Here is a 25168-nt window from a genome sequence, read left to right on the forward strand (position 1 = left end):
AGGTGTCTTCTCATTGGATGCTTGATAGTGTTTAATATTACAATAGTTGGAACAACAACATCATGATGTCCCCTAATTATCTGTCTGCTGTATGAAAAATTCTGTATAAATGATATTATTTATCATTCCCCTTCCCCCCCAAGAAAATTATATCCAGAAGCAGGTTCAGGATGGCCCAAGCACTTATTGCCTGTGTGCTGATCCAGATAGGAATGAGAAACCTTTGACCCTCCAGGTGTTGTTGCACTCGGTGGTCAGCGATGGGAGTTGCAGTTCAGCAAATGACATTTGTGCATTTTTACATGCCACACTAACAGCCCAGATCAGTAGCATATTTGTGCTTAGCCTTGTCACCTGAAAGTTATTTTAAAGAGAGTGATTGTGAGCTTGAGAAATTCACAGAATTGTAAAAAAAAGAAGAAGTTCATATTAAGACCAGGAGGTGGAGACAATTGTGAACTACAAACAGTATGGATAGAGCAAACTGCACTGAACAGAAGGACAGGAAGCATTCAGTGCAAGGGCAGGATAACTTGTCAGATGTTTGAAATTGTGATACAGTAGTTTTGTAGCAATAATTTGATGGAACTGAAGCCAAAAATGTCCTATAAGGTGTTTCGAGATATGAGTTGATGAAAGAGATGTTTTTGTTGTTCATGGAAAATTATTACTTATTTTGCAAAATATATAACACAAAATACATTTTCCTCTGTTGCCTATATAGTATCTGTTTCCACTAGCTTCTGCTAGAAACTAATTAAAGTTTTTTGCTATTTATCCCCCTTATAGCTTTGAAAATTGACAGCAGTAGTTTAAAGGAACAGAAAAGCAATGGAACCAGTTCAGAACCCAGTGCTTCATCTCCGGAAAGAAGAAGCCCTTTGTCAAGGTAAAGTCATTAAAGGCTTTCCTTCCTGAATAGTTTCAACCTAGTGATAAATGCCTCTAGAAAGTTAATGACGCACTGGCAAGAATATTTTGATGGATATCCTATGTTTCAGATTTGTGTTTCACTACAACAACTTAAAATTTTGTATACCTTACAAAATATTTGCATTAAAGCCAGGTATTGTTTTGCAGCTGTTGTTTTCTCATTTTAAGACTCAATTGACATCTCAGTGAACCACAAATTAGTGTGTACAGCTGCTCTCAGTAGGACTACTTAGAGACCAAACAATGGAAGTTGTCAGGAAAAGGGCAGACATAAAACATAAAGTCTTGAAGAAATAAAGTGGTGTGTCATCTTCTGGGTGTTGCTGAGATGTAAATGAGCTTCAGCTCAAAACATATTTTTGTATCTTTGTAAAAGAAGTATTTGATACTAGATTATTTGTTACTTTCTTCTTTTGTATTTCCAAATTGAGAACATTTAATTAATGTCCTTGGGTGTTTTTTTCTAAAGAAATGCAATTTATCTTTTTTCAGTTCTTTAAGTAGTGTTTTGTTACTTTTTTCTGTTAGCATGACTCAAATGACTAGCATTCAAGCGATAATAGCAAATGAAGTATGGTAAACAATTGTGGAATTTTACATTGGCTTTAGATTGTTACGTGATTATTTGTTAAAACACTTCCATTGCTTGGTTCTCTTTGTTTCTCCCTTCTTGGAAACACCCGTTTACAATACCTGATATATATGTGTATGTTTGCAGACATAGGGTGAGAATGCTTTTCACTGCTTTAAAATATCCTTGAAGATATATTTTGTTTTATCTTTTAAGGTTCCTAGAATTTGAGAAGAACTGGCCTTGGAACAAAAGTAGTTGGCCAGTATAATGTATAAATAGCATTATAATACATTACAAAATGTAATAGAAAATGTATTTTATGTCTGATTTTCAGGAGTTGGGGTTGGAAAGTAGTACCTTTAAAATATATTTGTTGAGGTATATTTGTTAACATTTTCTTTTCCTAAGGTAATTGTTATTTGAGGTAATGATATTCTGCAAAAGTAATATCTGTTGCCCAAAAAATTAAAATAGTTTTCAATTAATATTTCTTGTGTAGAAAGAACAAGCAAATGTGTAAACAACACGAACGTTTTCAAGAAGGGATGTTTTCCATTATGATATATGTCAGCAGTTTCTAGCATTTCTGAAATGCTGCTCATACAGTGCAGACACTGGAGTATCAGTATTATCTCTGTAAATCTGTTTGCACGGCAGAAAGATTTTTGGGAAGCATTTATGGCATCATATGATTTTATATCTTTGATCTCAGGAGAAAATACCATTTCTAGTACAGTTTGAATTATTAGGGTTTCTTTTAATGAATAGTGTGCATTTTAGCCTCCTCAGTAACTTGGTAATAAAATACTTTTCAAAACCAAATCAGTTAGTAACACTTATAGCTTCACACTTGACATCTATCTTAGAAATATGTTTACAAACACAATGTAGGAATAAAGTGTGAAAGAATGGGAAATTGCTCAGGTGCTTATTTGCAGTTGGGACACAATGAAATTTCTTAGAGGCTGATGTCTAAGGATTCCACTTATTGTACTCACTTCTTGCGCTTTATTGCTTTTACAAGTGGTCTCGAAACTCAGTACTTGAAAATAAACATAACAGTCTAGTACCACTGTGGTACTCCCCCCCCCCCTCGCAGTGTTTAGTCACTGAGCTGATGAGTGGCCTCGAAAAATACCCTGATGGACCTAAATAATAATAAAAAAGGTTTCCTCTGATGTCCTACAGACAATAATTATGATGTGCTAGTTAAGCCCAAACTACAGCTGAGGGATTTTACTTTAAAGCAGAGGCTTGGGCGCAAAAATGCATTTATAGCTCTTTGTCTGGCACCTCATTATGCGTGGGCCTGATTCATTAAGTAATTGGTTTGCAGTTGTTTACATGAGTATTAAGGCTTTCTATTCAGTAGTCTTTGAGAGATACATTGTGCAAATGTTGCATGTTATGAATGCAGAATGAGGGGCAGCGGGCGAGCCCTATTGGCTAAACACTGCACTCTGTTGAAAAGCAGGAGAAAGAGATTGGGTGCTGCTTTGCATAGCAATGACTTTCTTAATAAGCTTTACAGATTAATACACACAAGCTATAAAAGATGCAAAGAGATACTCTTAGCACATTTATCCATGCTCATCTCACTATTATGGCACTGGAGATGGGAAGAATTGAGTGCTTTCATATTCGCTTTTCTTTTTTCAGTGCAACTTCGGTGCATGAGACTTAATAGAATCCAATGTTTATTGTATTATAAATCATGGGGGAAGTAGGCAGACCTGCAACAGTTTATTATTAAAGATTCTTTCAATGTAAATCTTTTTCCACCATTGTGTGTCCTACAGCAAAATCATTTTGTGGTTGAGTGGGGATGAAAGGCATAATGTACGAAGGAGTGAGTCTTAATAGGAAGCTGCTCTCCCATTGAAGGCCACTTGTTCCCTTTTGTCTGGAGGTGCATGCCGCAGCTTCCTCTTCTCCAGCAAATATTGCCCCTTGGATCCCAGCTTAAAATCGCTTTCTCACAAGGTTTCTGCAGCTTGATACAAGTACGTTTAAACTGAGGTGTGAATTTGTTAATTGATGGATTATATATTCTCAAAGGAATCAAAATAATTATTTTGCAGAATGGGTTTTCTTAGTGTTTTAATCTCTAAACCAAATGGCTGCAGGGCAATGTGTGTGGCATTTTGTAGTTCTGTAGCAATATAGTCAGCCAGCGGAGGTCAGTAGCATTCTATTGTTGCAGTTTTAAGCTAGATGCAATGCCTTTTTCCTTTGGCTTCTTCGCTTTGCAACATTTGATAGTTAAAGAGCTAAATTAGGGACCCAAATGCTGATATATTCCACTTGTAAAATAATGTGCACTGTTGACTTTAAGTTGGATTCCAGAAGTAAGCCATTAAGTTGGTTTTCAAATTTACTCCTTAAACAGAAGCTAATTTTAAAAACGTTTTTCTCTTGACTAAATCACTGGTTATCAGTGATGGTTGTTTGCGTTAATGACTTCAAATTGTAATGTTTAAGACATCTATGCAATGAATGTGCCTCTAATAAGCGCCTTGGCTCATTCTTTGCAGACAACCATAATGGCCATTGGGGGTCACTCTTTCTTTGCTAAATTTCAACAGCTTTAATTCTTAGTCTCTTTCTAAACCAGATGTAAATTGTTCAGTATAATCATTGTGGCACTTTATTTCATTCTTCCCTATTGTAATTGTTTGGATAGGGGAAGGAGTATTTTGTGCACAGATATACCAACAAAACTTAGGAATGTGCCTATTGAAATATTGTTTAATTTTATATATGATGCCCATTAGGCATTTCTTTCTTTTTTTAAATACAATTTTATTAAAGCTTTTTCATAATACAATAAGATAAAATAAACTCATCTAAATAAAAAACAAAAAGAGAGAAAGAGAGAGAGAAGAAAACACAGAACCTGCTCCCAAAGGTGGCTCTTAAGCCTTGTCACTCACAGAAAGTGGGGACCCTCCCAGCTCTCACCCGGGAGGTCTTCTCTGCCTTGCCTCTCACTCAGGGTCCTTCCACCACCTAACCATCACCTTCATGTGAGTATAATCCTTGGTCCCCAAGGGAGGAGACTGAAGAAAAAAAGAAAAGAAGAGGGGGAAAAGGAGAAAGAGAAATAAAAGGACTTCTGATTTTCTGTCTGTTAGCTACATAAAATAAATTATTCAAAACATTCACTCTGGGATAACATCCAACTGTTCTGCTTTCTGTTAAGCAATAATTTCCCAGTCTCCAGGCCCAGATGTCTCAGATTTGTTTATTTTCCTTTTTCACACAAAAAGTAAAAAAGTGGTTCTCTAATTATTAGTAGTATAACAAATGCCAGCAATGGTTTTTCTCTAATCAAACATATCAGCTTTGCCTACAATAACTTCAACAACCATTCCTCCATACTAAACAATAATAAATCTTTCTTATTTTGTCCATGTAAGAGTCTCACTGTGCTCATATATTAAAATGATATTCCATAGTTTTTTTCTTGTTATGTATCCATTAATTTGCACCCAGTTCTGTATATTCCATTCCCATTTCTAGTTGGGTTTACCGTGGTTTTCCATCCTTATCTAAAAAATTATCTCTTCCATTTATGCTTCTTCCATTCTTTTTCCAAGAAAAGCACCAGAAATTTTGTAGTTTTTTCCTCTGAGTTCACTCCAAGTCATACACAGAGCCCTTTCACTCTCAGCTCTATCAATGCCAAATCAAGATGTCTCTCCACATCTCCATCTCTCAATCCAGGGCTCATTCCGCTCCTCCAGAATCACAACTCCACCATTTGGCTGTTTCATTCCTCCAAACACCTCTGTGAAGGACTTTGCCATTTCACCATCTGTTCCCTCCAACTCCACCATTTCACCCTCCTGATCCGCCAATCTTTTATTCATATTATTCTCCAAAGTCTCTGTGTCTGTGTGATTTTGCTTTCCATTTCATTCGTCTCTGGTTTACTTGCATTCCCCATTCCATTTTCCGTTTAATCATTCTTAGTTCTAATCAATTTTATTTGCTCATCAAACATTTGCTAAAGGATGCTAACAGTCAGCAGAATGTCCAAAGGTATATTTGCCATACTGATTGTTTTTGATCTTATTAATAATTCAGTCTCATTACATCACCTGTCTCCACCTTAAGATTTTCACAGTCTTATCTCTTACTAAAATAAACACATTCCTTTCCCATGGAGGAAGTATCAAGTGGCAGAGTTACTTTCGATTTCTAAGCAACATTTTCATCAATAAAAAAAATCATAACATACAGAACTCTTCTGTTCATTTAAAACTTTCTTGACTCAAACCATTAAAGCAGGCCTTTTTTCTGCTTTCAGCCCTTTTACGATCGACTTCCCTTCTTATTGAAGTCAGAAAGTAGCTCATGCTCCAAATGTAAATTTCCACTGGCAGACAGATAAATCTCTCTCAGTTATAAATTATAACTGTCTCAGAAATAATTAAGAAAGGAAACCTTTGCAGATCCCATGCCCATCTCGTGGGTTTTGGGTGAGATGTTGATTCCTCAGCTCATAAGTTGCTTAACTCTGTTTCCAGGAGCTGACAGTTTCTTGGTCTCTTGACACAGAAAACTGCTTTTTCAGAGCATCAGAAGTTATTTCCCTGCTAACTCTTTTCTCTAAAGTGAATTTGATAGCCAAGACTTATGTCTGGCTATCATCAATCAGCACGTAATCATCTCCGTCAGCAGCTTGCCGACAAAAGATGCTTAATCTGCCATGATCCTCCCCCGGAAGTCAATAGGCGTTATGTCTGAGGTTCCACCCCTACCCCCCAAGTTTGTTGTTTTGTTGGCTAACTAATGCAAATAATTACTTTGGGTATCTTCCTGTTTCATCTCTTTGACCATATCTCTTGAAGTTCCTTCATCTGTCTTGTCCAAGGACAGGGAGACAGGGAAACTGTTGGACTACAGTTCTCATCAGCCTCAGCTGGCATGGTCAGTGGACAGGGTTTATGGGAGTTGTATTCCAGCAACATCTGGAGAAGCACAGATTCCTATCCCTAATCGAGTCCCTTTCTCCCACACCTCTCTTGGCCTCTGTGCCTCTCTCCCTCAGTCCTCCACTGATTCTTCTGTACAAGCTGTTGTACAAAAAGAGAGAATATAAATTGGGAAGTCCTATATGCAGCTGTAGTTTATTTCCTCCTCCCGATCATGGTCAATAGAAAAAAACACACAGCAAAAACAGGGAAGAAAATGCTGCTTTGAAGGCAGTTGAAGTCATCCATGCTGTATGCCTTCCTGATTCCACACACATACCCCCACATATTTCAAGACTGCACCTCTTCCACTTGAGTTTTGTTGCAGTATCTGTGATAGTATGTTCCTAACACTGTATGTGGAGGGCTTGCTTGGAATACTGAGGACCAAATAAAATATGATGGCAAAAGGGATGTGCAGCTGAGGGGTACTGAATGATTCCTTCCCTTATCTTCCTGAAGTTCCTTGCCCTCAGGCACTACTGACCAGTGCAGCTTACTTCCAGCATCTGACCAAAGCTGGAAAGAAAAAGGAGTTTTGTTGATGGGGAGGCAGAGTGTCAATAAAAGGTGACAAAAATGCAGAAATGTTGCCCTACTTAAACGAGGGGGGGCTATTAATCAACCTCACAATAGAAATGATCATGGGAGCAGGAAATTATGTGTAAGCTACACAAAATGGGTGCACTACTTCAGACACTGCTTTGAAAAAGCTGGGATACAATTCGCAGCATGAAAGGCAGATTGGGGAGGGTGGTACATAAAGTACACATTATGTGCAGTTGCATGCTTCTTTTCCTCACTGGTTCTCTCCACCCCACCACAAAAAGAGAACACATAGGAGATTAGAATTATGATCAGAGAACCTATAAGAATAGTTGCCTAACTCTTTCCCTGCTGGTTATTTGTCAAGCAGCCGCTTCCCCCGTCACTTTTCCCTCCTGGAAGTGCTTTTTGGGGGGTGGGAGGCAGAGAGAAGACTTATGCAACAACTTAGCCCTGAGGAATTGGACTTAGGTTCATCAAAGTTGAAGATAGATGTGTGAAAAAGAAAATCTTTGAATTGTGCTTCACAAATACGTTTTGTATTAAATCTGGAGTAAACTCACCTAGAAGATATTGTTCTGCAATATTATTCTCTCAATTTTAATTTGCCTTTTTCCATCTTCTTTCTGTGGAGAAATTATTTGTCTTTAATTATGAAACAAGCACAGTGTCAGATTGTGATGTTCTTGATTGTATTTGCTAGTTTCTAAATGTAAGCATTAGCTGTTAGCAGGCTTCTCACCTGTTTTCTCCGTCAACTACCGTATTTTTCGCTCTATAGGACACACCCGACCATAGGACGCACCTTGTTTTAGAGGGGGAAAACAAGAAAAAAATTCTCCCCCTCTCTGCTCAGCGCCCCTTCAGTGAAGCGGCAGGAGAAACAGAGCCCCTTCCATTTCTCCTCCCGCTTGGCTGAAGGGGCACTGCGCAGCTCTCCCTCTCTGCTGAAGCCAGGAGAGTCTTGCTCTCCCGGCTTCAGCAAAAGGAAGCCGAAGCCTCCGGAGCGCAGCTTGACCTCCCGCTGCGCTCCGGAGGCTTCAAGCGGCTATCCCTGAAGCCTTCGGAGCGCAGCGCGAGTTCGGCTTCCTTTGGTGGTGCGCACCAACCCCTCTCGCTCTCCAGGCTTCAGCGAAAGCAACGCGAAGCCTCCGGAGCGTGGAGGGAGCGCTCCCTCTGCGCTTCGGAGGCTTCGCGTTGCTATTGCTGAAGCCAAGGAGCCTGCATTCGCTCCATAGGACGAATGTGCGTCCTATAGAGCGAAAAATACAGTACAGTGGTACCTCGGGTTACATACGCTTCAGGTTACATATGCTTCAGGTTACAGACTCTGCTAACCCAGAAATAGTGCTTCAGGTTAAGAGCTTTGCTTCAGGTTGAGAACAGAAATTGTGCTCTGGCGGCACGGTGGCAGCGGGAGGCCCCATTAGCTAAAGTGGTGCTTCAGGTTAAGAACAGTTTCAGGCTAAGTACAGACCTCCGGAACGAATTAAGTACTTAACCCGAGGTACCACTGTACTTTTAATGTGCTTGAACATTTTGGAAAAACCTATATGCCCCTCCCTCTGCGGACATCCTCAGCCACAGGCTATGCATGGAAGATCTCTCTCTACCAAAAGGATGAGTAGTCCTGGAAACGTCAACACAGCACTGATCCCTTGTGGAAGGAAAGCAGCAGGGAAGAGAATAGCTGGAATTAGATTCCCCCAACTGGTGGTGGTGGAGTTGACAATGTTATCCATCCATTTGGCAGTGAGCATATAGGTCCAGGAGTCTGTGCATGGATTGCCAGTCATAGATTCAGGGGTTTTACATTGTGCTGACACCCGTTGGGGGGGGGGCTTTGTCAGATCAGCGTATATGGCTTTACAGAATTCCCAATTTTAATTTTAATTTTGTTAATTCTCACCTCTCCCTTCATTGCAGCCTGTCTCTTCCATTATTAATTAAAGCTTTTCCACAGAGAAGGCCTAGTGTGTTGCACTGGGGGCTGCAGTAGGAAGGGTGAATCTCTACAGATCAGGGGAAGCAGCTTGAGAGGGTCATGCATGAAGGTCAGAAGAATTCTCCAGTTCAGCTTTTAAAACAAAATTTATTAGAACGTGCTGTGAAGAAGTGCTACTGAGAAAGATCAAATTTGTTTGTCCTCCAATTCAAAGCAATTTTAATTTGAAACTTGATATTTACAGATTATTAATTTTGTGATGCAGGTTTGGTGACTAGACTGCGGTGAAAATATATAATGTTTGTATTCCCAGTTTAAGGAGGTTTTGTCAGAAAACGCCATCTTTCCTCTATTAGATCTCCCACAGTAAAATAGATTGGAGGTCCATTTTTTTGGTCCTTTATCACAAGACTCTTAATAGAATAGTTAATTCTCTAACATCATTGCCCCTTATGAGATTATTTCACAGCAACAGCAGCACAATATGCATGCAACACACAAAAGATCAAAATGATTCCAGCTTGTTTGGCAGATTCAAAAGGGTCTGTGATGCTCAAGATATGAGAGCATTCATTTAGCAGAACAGAATGGTGACTGTATTTGCATCAAGGTAGATCAAAAGCAGCTGAAAGCCTACATCATTTACATAGGAACGGGATGAGACTATGGGAACCCAACTGTTGAGTCCTAGCAATACATATTCAAGCTGGCGAATAAGAATATAGTGGATAAATTAAATTTTATTCTAATACCTTTTAGAATCCAGATTGTTGACTTTTTAAAAGCTCAGGTATCTTTAGCCAAGGACATTCCGTATAATAAATTGGCAACTGTGAATAAATTTTGAAGCCCTTTTATACTTACAGTGGAGCTAGCCTTCAGAGAAAATCTGTTTCCTACAAGATGAAGGCAGTTTCTGTGTAATATATGTTTTAAAACTTATTTACAGGTTTGGGCTTCCCATGGATATTAGAGTGAAGATACATAACATTTTAATATTGCCACTAGTGAGTCCTGTTTCTGAGCTTTGAAGCTGACTTCTCAATTTGCCTTAGCATTTATCAGCTTGTGTCACATGGTGTGTTTGTATTTTATTGTTTTATATATATTTATGGCAAATATATGTTTAGATATCTGTATATTATTAAATCACAAACAATTGCAAAACTACTCTGGGTTTGAAGAAGGAAGATGTGTTGCTAATGTTACAAGCTGCAGCCAATAAACATCCTTCATGGTTTCTGTCCTTCATTGAAAGTGAACCATGCTGAAAACTTGCAGAAATAGTTTTTCAGAGCTAATGCTTGTATAGAAAAAGGTAAATATGTACAGAACATGATGAAGATGCTTTCAAGGTGGCCACTCCTCTTAAAAGGATCCATGTGTTCTTGCCCTGTTCATGTTCAGTTTCACAACTGTGTCCAAGTATGTTTGGGTATAGTCACAGAAGCACTGATGTCAATGTATTTCCTAACCCATTTAAAATATCTTTTATAGGGATGAAAACCAAAGGGGAATGGTATCAACAATAAAATCCAAAGGTAAGTATAGAGTTTGTAATAAGATAAACAATTGGGGTTGCCTTCCACCTTGGTTTGTAAGAACATGGGAAGATTCAAGACGGTTTAACAAATGGTTCATCTAGTCCATCCAGCAACTTGTTTCTAACAGTAGCCAGCCAGTGATCTGAGAAGTTTATAAGCAGGACCTGAAGGCAACAGCCCTCCAACATTTGTTTGCCCAGAGCGGTTGGTATACAGAAATCATAGATAATAGCTGCATATAAACCCCCCACTTTTGAATGCAGCCAGTGGCAATCATCACTTGTAGCAATTAATTCTATAAGACTAAAACTCCTGTCATCCTTGATCATGGGCCACTTTTGCTGAAGCTGATGACAACTGTAGTTGAAAACATCTGGAGGGCAGCAGGTTGGGGAAAGGCTAGCTTACTGGGATATTTGACCAGGCATCAGAAGAAATTTCCACCATGACAGCAATATCCCTTTCCCATCAGCCCAAGATCATTCTTGTTCTATAGGATATATACACACACAATACACCAGCACCGGAATAGTAGGATATTCTTTGCCCCAGTAGTCATAACATGCTGGAAAGGCAAGAAGTATGCATAGCATTTTTGTGGGTCACCCAACAACAGCTATGTTGAGAAGCTAACAGATAACTTAAAGTCCTTAATAGACCATATAGGAGTAAGAATTTAGAGTTAGGGTAGAGTTCTGTGAGTGTAAGCCATCCATACCAGCAGATCCCAACTGGAAAATGTTAATGAAAATGAAATAATTTATTCTTCAATTGATTATAAGCAGCTCCCCATCCCACAGTTTCTGCACCAAAAATCTTTTTCATGAAATCAGTTATTATTACCAGGGTTTCCCCCAAGAAATCTGAGACTGTGCCTGTGTGAAGCCAACCTCTCCTCTGCACTTTTCATGCTTCTCCTGGTTGTGGGAGACCAGCAGGGAGCTTGTTGCAGCAGGAGGGGGAGACACCTGTCTGACTCATCTCTGTGTCTTGGCCTTCCTCATCTCACTCTCCTGCTCCAGCCTCTGATTCTGGACTTCTCTCTGCCACAGGCTCTCCCAGCTCACTAAACCCTGTTACCTCCTCAGCTTCCAAGACCACCTCTTCCTACTCTTCTCACTCTGACCACTTATCGTTGTCCCACCACCACTTTCTCCTTCTTCTGTCCCACCACCACCTTCTTCCCTTGGGGGTTCCCCAGGTGGTGGTTCTTCTCATCATTCCTCTGTGTCATGACAGTTGCCTGTTGAAAACCGGATATTGCCATTTTTGTTATATGCTATATTTTGTTTTCCTAATGCAGCCTTCTGGGGTGATTCTGACGACAGTAACTCTGAGATTGAAGAAGCACTGCGTCCTCAAGTGCATTCCTCACAAAAAGATGAATTTGATGACTTCTATGATTGAGGACCAACATTTCCCCCACATACATGTTCTAAAAAGCTCAAAGGAAGTTTTTCCTAGGGGGTGATTTAGAACCAAGGTGAATGTAATGCTTTTCCTTGTTTGAAATTCACAAAACTTGGGCAGAGGGCGCACAAATCAATTTGAAACAGGAAAACTGAGGGTAGGGTACTGTTTTCCTTCCCTCTTTGTTGCTGATTGCTCCACTAAAAGCAGGGGGTGTTTTCTTCAAAAAAAACTCTAACAGACTACAGTTATATGCACTTACCTATAATGTGCAGTTGGGCCAAATTTAGGGGGGAAACAGATTTGTTGTTATTCACAAAATTACTAATTGTGTGATGTTTAAGTGATTAGCAGTCATAGGAAGGTGTATGTGATCCAGACCGAAACCATGCCCTGCTGCAGTACAGATCCAGATTTCTATTCCTTTCTGTCCTGATGCCCCCCTGCAATTTTGTCTTTTTCCATTGGGATGTAGGAATAAACCATATTATTTCAGAAATCAAAGTTTCAGATGTGTGATTCAGCCACATAATGTTTTCTTTTGTATTTACTTTGTCTTGTTCTAATAAAATGCACTCTTGACAATGTACTTAAAGAAACTCTTATTACTGTTGTGTATTTAAAGTATTGACCTGTGTGATTTTTGTTTCATATACTGAAATCTATAAAGACTATAGTTAAGTATTGTTCAATAGAATATTGGGCTGCTTGCAACTGCCCAGAACATGATGATGTCACACCTCCTCCTCCTCAAGAATACATAATGGGATCCAGAAATGTACAACTGTTGCCCAGTCACTAATATTTTCTTCTTGGGTAAGGTGATCAACAAACCACTTCTGATGCTGCTCCTCAACAGCTCCCCCCACCCTGCCGCTGCAATGAATGCAAATAACCACCCCAAGATTCTTAGCAACTAGTTAGTAGTATTCTTCGGTCACTTATGGCTTACTCTGTGGCTTACTCCACTTATATGGATCAGGAGAGGCTGTAGCCTGCTCACCAGCTGCAGCCATGGCAGTCAGGATGGGTCCAAAGGACTTCCTGTGGACATTAAATAATTACAGTGCTACCTTGGTTCTCAAACTTAATCCGTTCCGGAAGTCTGTTCCAAAACCAAAGCGTTCCAAAACCAAGGCGTGCTTTCCCATGGAAAGTAATGCAAAATGTATTAATCCGTTCCAGACAATTAAAAACAACCCCTAAAACAGCAGTTTAATATGAATGTTACTATCTAAGGAGACCATAAAATGAAAGCCATAAATCAGGCTGCAATCTACTTTTTGTTGTTGTTTAGTCGTTTCCGACTCTTCGTGACCCCATGGACCAGAGCACGCCAGGCACTCCTGTCTTCCACTGCCTCCCGCAGTTTGGTCAGACTCATGTTTGTGGCTTCGAGAACACCATCTCGTCCTCTGTCGTCCCCTTCTCCTTGTGCCCTCCATCTTGCCCAACATCAGGGTCTTTTCCAGGGAGTCTTCTCTTCTCATGAGGTGGCCAAAGTCTTGGAGCCTCAGCTTCACGATCTGTCCTTCCAGTGAGCACTCAGGACTGATTTCCTTAAGAATGGATAGGTTTGATCTTCTTGCAGTCCATGGGACTCTCAAGAGTCTCCTCCAGCACCATAATTCAAAAGCACCAATTCTTCGGCGATCAGCCTTCTTTATGGTCCAGCTCTCACTTCCATACATCACTACTGGGAAAACCATAGCTTGAACCATACGGACCTTGCAATCTACTACCCAGTATCAAAAACTGGCAGTGATCTACCCATTGCCATTTGAGGGACGAGGCGGAGGGAGGAGTTTAAGTGGAGGGGACGAGAGGATGGGGTGCGTGTGGGGAAGGAGGTGGCCAACTGGATGCGGGAGGGGAAGTTTAAGTGGGGAGGAAGGAAAGGGAGGCAAAAGTTTTCTCCCCACACCCAAGTCAGCCTTCTCTCCCCCCCTTGCATGTTTTCCGGCATCTTCCACGTTCCCCACTATGGGCAGCATGACTTTGGGCACTGCCTGGCATGGCGGCACCCAGACACAGCAGCAGCACTGGAGCATGAAGAGGAGGCAGTGGCGGCTGCTCTTGGCTGCGCTCCTAGCTGCTGGACGCTGAGCCGGGTGGGCTGGAGCCTGCACGCAGTGTGAGCACCCCGATCCCCCGCTCAAGAATGTGGTGCCCACACTGCCTTGCCTGGGGTCGGGCTTAGGATGGGGGGGGGAGGCGAGGTGGCAGGAATGTCAACCTGCCCAGCATAGTTCCCCCACCACACACTCCTCCCCCGCAAACACTGTCTCTCTGCGCGCTGGGGGAGAGTTGCCAACTTCCAAGTCTCCCTACGCCAGTCACTTACATTCCGAGGAGCCGCCCAACTCCACTTCATACCGAGGAAATAGGCACTTCCCAGCAGAGGGAAGGGAAGGAAGTGGCGGCTGTCATTGCTGGAGCCAAGCCGCTCGCTCAGAACAGAAGTGTGCACGCAAATCGGAGCACGTTCGGCTTCCGAAAAAAGTTCGGAAACCGGAACACTCATTTCTGGGTTTGAAGTGTTTGGGTTCCAAGTAGTTCGAGAACCAAGCTGTTCAAAAACCGAGGTACCACTGTATAAAGCTTCGTACAGAGTCCAAACCATCACACTTCTGCGCCCCGCCCCCCCCCCGCCCCGCTTTAGAAGCAATATGCCCAGTCCCTTGTCCTTTGCCTTTCACGTGCAGGTCTTAGCAAACAAGCGATACCTTGAGTGCAAGGCTGGTATGGGGTAGTAAGGAATGCTGCTTCTCACTGCCAGCTAGCCAAGCTGAACAGTGAATCCTCTCAAATAGCCAGCACATTTCCCTCATAGTAGGTCTGCGCTGTAAAGCAAGAGTAAAAGGCTTTGGTGGGGAGCGGGGGGGGGGGAATGAAGATCGCTACAGACATCAACAGCATCCAGCAGCCTTGACTCTCAAATGCTGGACAGCTCCCATGGCACCTTGTCAAGGCAGGGAACTGTCCGACATGCTGAAGGTTGAACACTGGCCCAGGCTTGGTGCTCACTGAGTTGGCAGCAGCAGCAGCAGGCAGCCTGGGCGTGGGGCCAAGAGCACACCCAGTGCAGGTTCTCTTCTACAGAGCCTTGCAGCATGCCCCTCAACACCTGTACTTGGCACCATTGTGGTTCTGCTGCACTGCTAATGTGGTGCTGTCCTGAGCCAAGTTGGTGTGGCAGCTGCCATTAATGTCAAGCTGGGCAGAGGCCGCTGGGACCAAGGATGGGATGAAGGTGACCTCTGCATGGGAAGATTTGCGTGGCACGAAGGCACATGACTGTGTTGCCATGGAGTTATTTGGGCTGTGATGCAGCACCCTCTGCACAGCCCCAGCATCCCAATGGCATCCTCTGGTGAGCCCCATGGCCCTGGGCCCCCTCAATCAGGCATGCAGAATATCAGTAGGCTGTGTTGACAGCTCATGCTACTTTCTGCTGATGTTTCCCTCCACGCTCCTTCCAGCTTCCCCCCTAGTTGCATCTGCTCTGCTAGAGGTAGTCCTTTTCCACTTGGGAAATGGGCCAAGTGTGGCAAGAAGCAGATGGTTAAAAAGATTATAAAACTGTTCCATAGGAAGGAAGAGAAGTGCAAGGGAGGGAAGCAGAGATAATGGCAGATGGCTTCTCCAGCTGTAGTGTTCCGCCCCTCCCCCAGGTATCAACAGATTTATAAACGTGCAGGTGGAAATTTATAAAGTAAAATGTGCAGGCACCCCACTAAACGATTTCCTTGAAGTCAGCCTGGCTGCTCCCAAAGTTCAATATTTTTAGCAAATGAATGAGGTCAGAACTGTGAATGAGTGAATTCTTTGGACTGGGGTGCTGACGAGGGGCTGTTTTGGCCTCCTTTATAGTGCACATTTCTTTCCTGCTTCTAGTCCTTGGAACAACCATAGTTCTGAAGACCTGCTGGATTTCTGCTTTGGCTTTTCTGTCCTCCAACCTCAATGTTGTTTTCTGCAAATGCTAAAAATACACAATAAGCTGACACCCAAGCAGTCATTAAAAAAATTCATTGTATAGTTAACTTACCATGCAAAGGCCTATATATATACTCAGAAGTCTCCTTGTGTCAATGGGGCTTACGCCCAAGTTGGTCCTTGGTTTTCTTGTGCAGAAGGATCAGATCTTAAATACAGGCAACCCACTATGTGTAATGTTATTTTACCTTGTTCCTGACTAGATAACACCTCGCATTTTAGTATCAAATGCAAAATATGTCAAATTTGGAAGTATGAAGGAAGCAATAATTTAGTTCTTGGTATAAAAACTGATCATGAACAAATATGAGGCACTGACAGCCATTTCACATAATATATCTGAATCTATTTGAGCGTTGTTTTTAATTTAAAAAACGTCATGAACTAAATAGATATGTTATTAACTGAGTTATAGCGCTTGGTATTGACATACCTAAATATTTAACAGATTTGGAACAAATGTGGAATTGATATTCCTTAAATGTATGGGTGAGGGACGCAGGTGGCACTGTGGGTTAAACCACAGAGCCTAGGACTTGCCGATAAGAAGGTCAGCGGTTCAAATCCCTGTGACGGGGTGAGCTCCTGTTGCTCGGTCCCTGCTCCTGCCAACCTAGCAGTTTGAAAGCACCTCAAAGTGCAAGTAGATAAATAGGCACCGCTCTGGCGGGAAGGTAAACGGCGTTTCAGAGCGCTGCTCTGGTTCGCCAGAAGTGGCTTAGTCTTGCTGGTCACATGACCTGGAAGCTGTACACCGGCTCCCTCGGCCAATAAAGTGAGATGAGCGCTGCAACTCCAGAGGCAGCCACGACTGGACCTAATGGTCAGGGGTCCCTTTACCTTTAAATATGCGGGTATGCAAATTTTCACCTATTGGCTTCAATTTCCTTTTTGTACCAGCTAATGGAGCACAAAATAGGGTCTGAAGCTCAACATCAAAAAAACAAAGATCATGGCCACTGGTCCCATCACCTCCTGGCAAATAGAAGGGGAAGAAATGGAGGCAGTGAGAGATTTTACTTTCATGGGTTCCATGATCACTGCAGATGGTGACAACAGTCACAAAATTAAAAGACGCCTGCTTCCTGGGAGAAAAGCAATGACAAACCTACACAGCATCTTAAAAAGCAGAGACATCACCTTGCCGACAAAGGTCCGTATAGTTAAAGCCATGGTTTTCCCAGTAGTGATGTATGGAAGTGAGAGCTGGACCATAAAGAAAGCTGATCACCGAAGAATTGATTCTTTTGAATTATGGTGTTGGAGGAGACTCTTGAGAGTCCCATGGACTGCAAGAAGATCAAACCTCTCCATTCTTAAGGAAATCTGCCCTGAGAGCTCACTGGAAGGACAGATCCTGAAGCTGAGGCTCTAATACTTTGGCCACCTCATGAGAAGAGAAGACTCCCTGGAAAAGACCCTGATGTTGGGAAAGATCAAGGAGAAGGGGACAACAGAGGACAAGATGGTTGGACAGTGTTCTCGAAGCTACAAACATGAGTCTGACCAAACTGTGGGAGGTAGTGGAAGATAGGAGTGCCTGGCTTGCTCTGGTCCAGGGGGTCACGAAGAGGCGGACACGACTAAACAACAACAAATGGAATAACTTGATATTTTACCAAAGGCATCTATCATTTGCATCAACACAGGAATAATAGAACAGAACTGTAGAGTTGGAAGGGATTCTGAGGGTCATCTAGTCCAACCCCCTGCCATGAAGGTGTGGGGGTCAAACCTTGGTGTTATCAGCACCACACTCTAACCAAGTGAGCTAGCCACAGGGAACAGTAATATGACGCTTAGAAATAAACTGAAGAATATCATCTGCAAATAAAACCAATATATATTCAGCTGAATTATAGATTGCTCCGTAGATCTGTTCAGTTTCTGTTAATTGATTCTCATGAAAACTTACAGATTCTGGCTTCACACAATTAACTTAAGGCAGTGTCAATTTACTCTTGGCAGAAAGCCAAGGTCTGCTTGACCTAGAAACTACTTACTCTGATTGGTTAACGACCAGCACTCAACTCTGTTATCTAGGAATGCTAGCACAGTTTGGGTTAGGTGTGTTAGGAGTAGGAGTGCTGTGTATGGTTAAGAGAGAGAGAGAGAGAGAGAGAGAGAGAGAGAGAAAGAAAGGATTTAGTTTGCTTTGTTTTGTATGCAGAAACTCTGCTGGTTTCATTTTTCCTTTTAATAAATCCTGTAAATAGTTATTCTGAGTCTAGCTGACTAGTCATTTCCACCTCAACTAGCTTCTTCGCTGTGCAGGAAAACTCTGCTACGTTTGGGCTAAAGCCATTAGAGCTATGCCTGACGCTTCAAAGTTCCATGAAGATCTCCCTGTGTTCTCCAATAGCACAAGCTAAAGGGTTCCGAGCAAATATTCAAAAGCAAGGGTGAATCATATACTGTAATACCTTAATCCATTTTATTAATTCCAACGGAAATCCGAATTTCTATAATGCAACTACCATATACCGTTTAGAAGCTGAAAAAACCTTTGATAAAATATATAATGTTAAAATTATAAACTGATTTTTTACATGTCTGTTAAGCCCACAACTATCCTGATATTGTTATACAAATAAATAGGAATGAATAGGAATTCCAGCTCCCCGCCTTCCCCTCTCCCTCCAGCGTCTCTCTCACGTGGCTCCCGGGAAGCCGCGCGCCCTGGCAAAGCATTCAGGCGATGCTCCCACGGCCGCGCGCTCCGAACCTTCGCTTTCTCCTTGTGCGCATGTTCCCGCCAGGTTCCAAGATGGAGGCGTCAAGCGAGGTCGCCGGTCACGTGGGCAGGAATTTCAAGGCGCCCCTCCTCCCCCCCCCGCATCACGGCAGCCCTGACCCGGTGACCCGGAAGCGCTCCTCGGCCTGCGCCGGTTTCCTGCCTCTCGCTGCCTCGCGGTGCTGCCGGGCTGCGCGCAGCGCGAGAGGCGTCCGATGGGGGTTCCGGCTTTTTTCCGCTGGCTGAGCCGCAAGTACCCGGCCATCATCGTGTCCTGCGTCGAGGAGAAGGTGAGGCGGGCGGGCGGGCGGGGAGGGGCCCTGGCTGTGCGGCCTTGTCGGGCCCGAGGCCCAGCCTGAGGGAGGCGGGGAGGGCCGGCGCCAGGGGCCGCGGAGCATCTGGCCAGCCCGCCGCCGCCGCCTCCCCGCAACGCCCCTCGGGCTTCTCCCGGTCCGCGGCGCCGATGCTCAGAACTTAGCCCGGGAGCAGCCCCTTCGGCAGGGGGAGCGCGCTCGGGGGCGATGCAGCCCTTTTGAGCCTGAAGATGCGTCGTGCAAAGACGGTGCCTTCAAACCCGTGATGGCTTTGCCCTAGAAGGGACGGGGGGAGGTGGCGGCCTCGATGGGGTTACACTCCCGCTGAAGTAGCGGGTACGGAGCTTGTGAGTCTTCCGGATCCTCGGCTGCTGCTTGAGGCTCAGGAGTGCCTTCCCTCAGCTTCTGCTGGCGGCCCACCTTCACCCCTATCTGGACAGGGATACTTAACTGCTGTCATCTGGGCCCTGGTAACCTCTAGGTTCGGTTACTTCAATGCATTGTATGTGGGGCTGCCTCTGAAGACGGTTTGGAAACTTCAGCTGGTGCAGAATTCAGCGGCCAGCTTGCTCACTGGGGCAAGATGGTTTGAGCATATTACTGCAATCCTGGCCAACAAGCCTGTGTTGCTTTGAATGTTCCCCATGCACTGAATACATAAGTTTTTTTGGTTTTAATTTATGGTTTTTGTACCATACATGATCACCCCTGAGCACTCTCTCCCACTTTGTGGAGCCCAATTGGCTCCTTGGTATATTCCAGAACTTAGGGAGAGGCAACAAGCTGGAAGGTTGCTTGAATGGGAGTGGAGGAAAACTCCGGTCAAATGCAATCGAAAACTGTGAGGACTCATCATCAAGCATATCTAGTGGCACAGAAGGCAGCAAAAAAGGCATACTTTGCTGCCTCCATTACATCCTCATTGTGTCACCTGGCAGAGTTTTTCAGGTAGTTTGGGGCCTGTCACGGTCTGGCCTGAAGGAAGTGGTATCTCACCGAGACTTGTTTGTGGAGCACTTTGAGGAAAAAATCACTTTCTTTTACCAGAATCTTGACTCGTCTATTACAACAGATGAAGCACGATTCGTGTCCAGAGCAGTGTTCGAAATTAGCCAGGCACCAGGCACATTTTACACCTGACTATCTGCCACTTGCGACCAAGTGAAAATGGCGTCTGGCATCATCTCCATCTGGAAATGTGTGCCTGGGGATCCTTGGATCTTGACTGTTTTCACACACTAAGACCACATTCTGTAGAATTCTCTCACTTATATTTTATCTGCACTATCAGAATGAATTTCAAGAACCAAAATGCTTTTTCTGTGCAGCCTGAGCAGGAGCACTGAATGACATTATAGTTAATTGTTACCGGTAGATCACTGGATGTCTGTGGTAGATAGATGGTAGATCTCGTCAATAACAATGGGTAGATCACAGCCAGTATTTTTATAATGTGAGTAGATCACAGTCTCTTGGAAGTTGGATGTACCTGGTCTAGTCCTATTGTGTTGGATGAGTTTCATTTGGTAAGACTTGAGGACATGGACAAGCTGACAGGTGAAAATGTTTCATTTAGTCAGGCCTTTGAGTATTCTGTGGTCCTTTAAATGTTTGTGGGAGGGGGGTTATTGGGTTTATAAATGTATTTTGTGTTCTCATTTTATATTTTTATGTTGTTACTGCTCTATGATCTTTGTATAAAGGATGGTATACAGATTTAATTAACAATAACAATAGCCCTGAGCCTAGGGTCCCAGGTTTTAGCAGTAGCCAGAAGTGCATTAGCACATTCAAAACTAGTGCATCAGCTGCATCCATCTCTGGAGCTGTCTGTTCACATGGCCAGATTGCTCACTGGATCCAGTTAATTAATTTAATTTATAAATTTCTATACAGCTTTATATTTTTAAGAAAAATCTCAAAGCGGTTCACAGCATATTAAACATCAATAAAACAATCCAGAATCAAACTTTTCTGAAGAAAATAAAATATAAAGTACACACTCAAAGCAACATAATCAACAGGAAACCAAAATACCATCTCAGAGATTTCAAAATAAAACACTACAAAGGTGGCCAACTACAGAATACATATTTAACACAAAGTAAGTTAACAAAAAACAAACAAACAATCTTAAACATTAAAAAAAGTTGCTAAGTGAAGTCAATTATAAAATGCACATTTAAAACAGCATAATTAACAAGAGAATAAAATATTACAATAAGCATGACATGGCTGTTTGACAGGCACAAAAAGATGGGGCAAAAGAATCCAATAATTAGGATTTGTTGTCAGGCATAGTGATGTCCCTCCGGTCTCACCAGGAGCTCTTTAGTAGACCTGGGTGAGTCTGGGCTCCGCCCCCTAAGCCAGGTGGGAGTGGCCTTCATGAATCACAGCCAGGCAATGTTACAGGGAGAATGGAAATCCCTTGATACACCAGCTTACTGGCTTTCTATCTATTTCTGGGCACAAATCAAAAGTGCTGGTTATGACCCACAAAGCCCTATGTGGTTTGGGTTCAGGCTATCTGAAGGATGATATCTTCCTATATGAGCCTGCTAAGACTTTGACGTCTTTTGGGGAGGTCTTTCTCTTGGTCCCACCACCTCCACAGACACGACTGAGGAGGATCAAAGAGAGAATCTTCCTTTTGCTGGCAGGCAAGTGCTCCCCCCACCCCCGGTCTTTGGCCACTAACAGGCTATTGTGGCAGGGTCTTCTGAGGGTGGATGTTGTACTTGCCAGCCAGCTGGCACATACGGTGGCAATTTTATTCTCAAGTTGTGCAGCAGTGCCAGCCAGCTGACTCGCACTGTGGCACGCACCTAGATGGTGGAGATGTCAGTTGCATTACCTGCAACAAGACATCTCAAATTGGTTGCAAGCAAACCATCCCCAGTTGTGAAATGTGCCTGGCGACCAGGAAATTCTGAACCCTACTTGTTTGTGTGTTGCATTTGTGTGTGTACATGCACACTCTTAAATGGTTTTAAGTGTTTTCAGCACTGTTTTTAATAGGATTACTTATTTTACTTTTTAAAATGTTTATATTGCATGGCTTTAGTTGTATCTGTTTTAATTTTTGCTATAAGCCAATTTGCATCATGCATTGGGAGAAAGGTGGGATATAAATAGAGTAATCAACGCATCTTGTACTTTGCTCTCTGGAGAACTTGAGACTGGAGCTATGTTGGTCTTAGTAACTTTAATCTTTTGCTTAGAGTTTCTAACTTTTCCTTGCTGATTTCCCCCCCTGCTGTTCTGTTGAGTTCTTTGCTGAAAGCAGTTTGAGTGTCTTTGCCATGCTGGATTTATGCCAGAACATGATTAGTATCTATCAGCTATAATGATGTGTGTCCTACATGTGGTGAATAACTTTGTGGTCCTATGCAGTGTCTGAAACTCTCTATGTGCTAGGTGCGTTTTGCAACTTGGCATGGTCCAGTTGTGACCAGTTTTAGATCTATGGAGGTGATGTATGGTGCCTAAGACTCAAGAGTAAAACACCTGCCTCCCATGTGCTGCAATGTGAATCACCTTGGTAGTGTGAGAGTAAAAATGCCGCCCTGCGCAACTTACAAGTATCATTGCTTCCACTGAGTGAAACTGCCCCTGCCTGTGCCACAGCACAAGTAAAAATGGTGCTGCAGGTGGTGCAAGACTCAAAGTGCTGCCCTGCCTGACCCACAGGTAAAATTGCTGATGCTGAATGAAACTGCCCTACACGCTGCATAAGTCACCTGGGTAGCGCTGTGGGCAGCACATCAGTCAAAATGCTATCCCGTGTGACTCCACGATTTCTACTCTCATGCTGAAGCAAAGTTCTTAACCCAAGGTAATATTTCTGGGTTAGTGGAGTCTATAACCTGAAGCGTATGTAACCCGAGGTACCACTGTACATACATTGGAATAGGTCTTAGTGTTTTCTGTTGCATTACTTCCAATAAATGCATATGGGATTGCAATCCTTGAGAGATGAAAGACTCACAAAATGACAGGTAGTTGCTTATCTGCTTTATAAAATTGGGGGACATTCTGCAAACATAAACTATATTGTTGTTTTTCTTCGTACTATATATTATTGCCTCTGCCCCCTGCAAAGTGTTTTATTTTTAAGAACAATTCCTCTTGCTTGTGAAAAGTTTCCAGTTGCATGATTTGACAGAGTTCTTCTACAAGGACTTGCAAATGTTCAAGAAAATGGCCAGAGTTTAATGTCTGGTATAATTTTATTTGTTGGCTCACTTTTAAGGTTGTTCTGTTCTTGATCAAGTATTTAGTTCCTGCACATTCTGTTTGTTGCTTATTGCAGATGTAATAGCAGTAATTTAAGATGCACGTAAGCTCCTTTGGGGAAAATGTGAGCATTTGGGATTCTGAACAAAGTCTGGAGGAAACTGATTTGTGGTGGGAGTCTTAAGCAATAAGTAACAAATATTAAAGTCGCTAAGCAATAAGTAGCAGGTATCCAGGTTGCTAAGGCTGAGTCATATGCAGAAGAATGGGAACAGCTTCCAGTGTGAATCCCTAGGAGAGAAGAACAAAGGTCTGAACACCTATATAGCCATTGCATAGCTGAGAGTTAGAAGAAGAACTTAAAGAGGCATTACCTTACCCCGAGCTTGGCTCTCTAGCATTGCTAAGTGGCTAAGATACACCCTCTGCCAGATGTCTCCAGAAGAGCTTCAGGCCCTTGGATGGCTGCAGGCATAATACGTCTGTAGATCTGGGTTTTCACCTTAAGAATCTGATCCCACGGTTTCAAGTGAATAGTTGACTTTTTGGTGGGGGTGGGGCGTTCCAGTGTTAGAGTGTCTGCTTTGCATATGAAAGATCCCAGATTCAGCCTCTAGCACAGGGGTTGGCAAGGTTTACCTCACCTGGGCCAGTTCACTCTAGTGGAGGTCCTTCCATGGGCCGGATTGCGTGCACACGCCTGCGATTTCCGGCATCTGCACATGTGCAGGCACGATTTCCGGCGTCGCAGAAGCGAGTCCCCGCACCGCGCTGCGCTGGTTTAGCGCAGCGTGCGGGGACTCGCCAAGGGGGCAGCTCAGTTTGGGGGCAGCTCATGGGCCGGTTAAACGACCCCCGTGGGCCACTTGTGGCCCATGGGCCTTAGGTTGCCAACCCCTGCTCTAGCATCTTCAAGTAGAGTTGAGAAATACTCCTGTCTGAATTCCTAGTTACTGCTAGTCATTATTTACAACACCACTCTCACTATCATACCACCATCCTTTTGCTCAGAAGAGAGACCTTAAATTGGGAGTGTCCTACCACATGCATGGGACAATGACATTTTGGGACAGCCTTATAGTTGTCATGGTGGCCATGAAGTCTTGCAGCACCCCAGTTGAAGTGAGCTTGGCATAAATATTGAGATCCCCCAATGCTGCTGTTCTGGGATTCTCAAAACCAAATCCAAGACCATCTTCATCAACATATGTAGTGAAATAATAGAATTGTAGAGTTGGAAGGGATCCCTGAGGGTCATCAAGTCCACCCCCTGCAATGCAGGAATCTCAACTAAAGCATACATGGCAGAAAGCCATCCAAACTCTGCTTTAGAACCTCCAAGGAAGGAGAGTCCACCACCACTCTTGGGAGTCTGTTCCACTGTCAAACAGCTCTTACTGTTTGAAAGTTATTCCTGAGGTTTTAGTCAGAATCTACTTCCTTGTAAATTGAAGCCATTTGTTAGAGTCCTATCCACCGGAGCAGGAGAAAACAAGCTGGAGAGTTTTAAATTGTAGGGGCAAGCAGAATGTGATGTTTGAATGGCTCTCTAAACTATGCCTGTAGTGTTCCTTTACAATCTGATCATAGCATATGTGCTCAGTTTCATAGAAATGGTAGAGGGAGTCTATCCTAATACTCAGTTGGCCTGGGATTCTGCATTATGACATATGAGGGCTTTGCTTACACTCAGTTATGTCCTCTTAACTCGACTCCCACAGCACAATCCCCTGAAGACTTTTTACACCTTCAGCCTTTTAAAATATTGCCTACTTTTAAATTGGCCTCTGGCAAATTGGCATTCTTGACAAGAACAGTTCAGGTGCTTAGTTGCATAGATAGTGAAATTTGATTTAGGTGCCTGGGCACCAGGATGGTGTCTGGCATCATCGGGCTCCTTGGATCTTGACTGTTTTCACACACTAAGACCACATTCTGTAGAATTCTCTCG

General features: G+C 43.1%; 2 protein-coding genes across 13 annotated transcripts in view; both read left to right on the forward strand.

Moving 5' to 3' along the window:
- The window catches only part of KIZ (kizuna centrosomal protein), a 69536-nt gene extending 57016 nt beyond the window's left edge, over positions 1 to 12520 (forward strand). For 7 of the 12 annotated variants that reach the window (XM_053397488.1, XM_053397490.1, XM_053397492.1 and 4 more), the window contains 3 exons: positions 790 to 889; positions 10475 to 10518; positions 11825 to 12520. In XM_053397488.1, the coding sequence (XP_053253463.1) occupies positions 790 to 889; positions 10475 to 10518; positions 11825 to 11928 (248 nt within the window). In that variant the 3' untranslated portion in view covers positions 11929 to 12520. Of the gene's footprint in view, positions 1 to 789; positions 890 to 2006; positions 4968 to 8995; positions 9087 to 10474; positions 10519 to 11824 lie in introns of those variants that run through there. The other 5 variants (XM_053397496.1, XM_053397497.1, XM_053397491.1 and 2 more) reach the window with 4 other exon arrangements.
- Positions 12521 to 18781: 6261 nt separating this feature from the next.
- XRN2 (5'-3' exoribonuclease 2) overlaps positions 18782 to 25168 on the forward strand; it is a 54382-nt gene continuing 47995 nt past the window's right edge. The window contains exon 1 of the mRNA XM_053397499.1: positions 18782 to 18954. Within this exon, the coding sequence (XP_053253474.1) occupies positions 18880 to 18954 (75 nt within the window). The 5' untranslated portion in view covers positions 18782 to 18879. The remainder of the gene's footprint in view (positions 18955 to 25168) is intronic.

Source organism: Podarcis raffonei, chromosome 7, assembly GCF_027172205.1.
Source record: "Podarcis raffonei isolate rPodRaf1 chromosome 7, rPodRaf1.pri, whole genome shotgun sequence".
Lineage (NCBI taxonomy): Eukaryota > Metazoa > Chordata > Lepidosauria > Squamata > Lacertidae > Podarcis > Podarcis raffonei.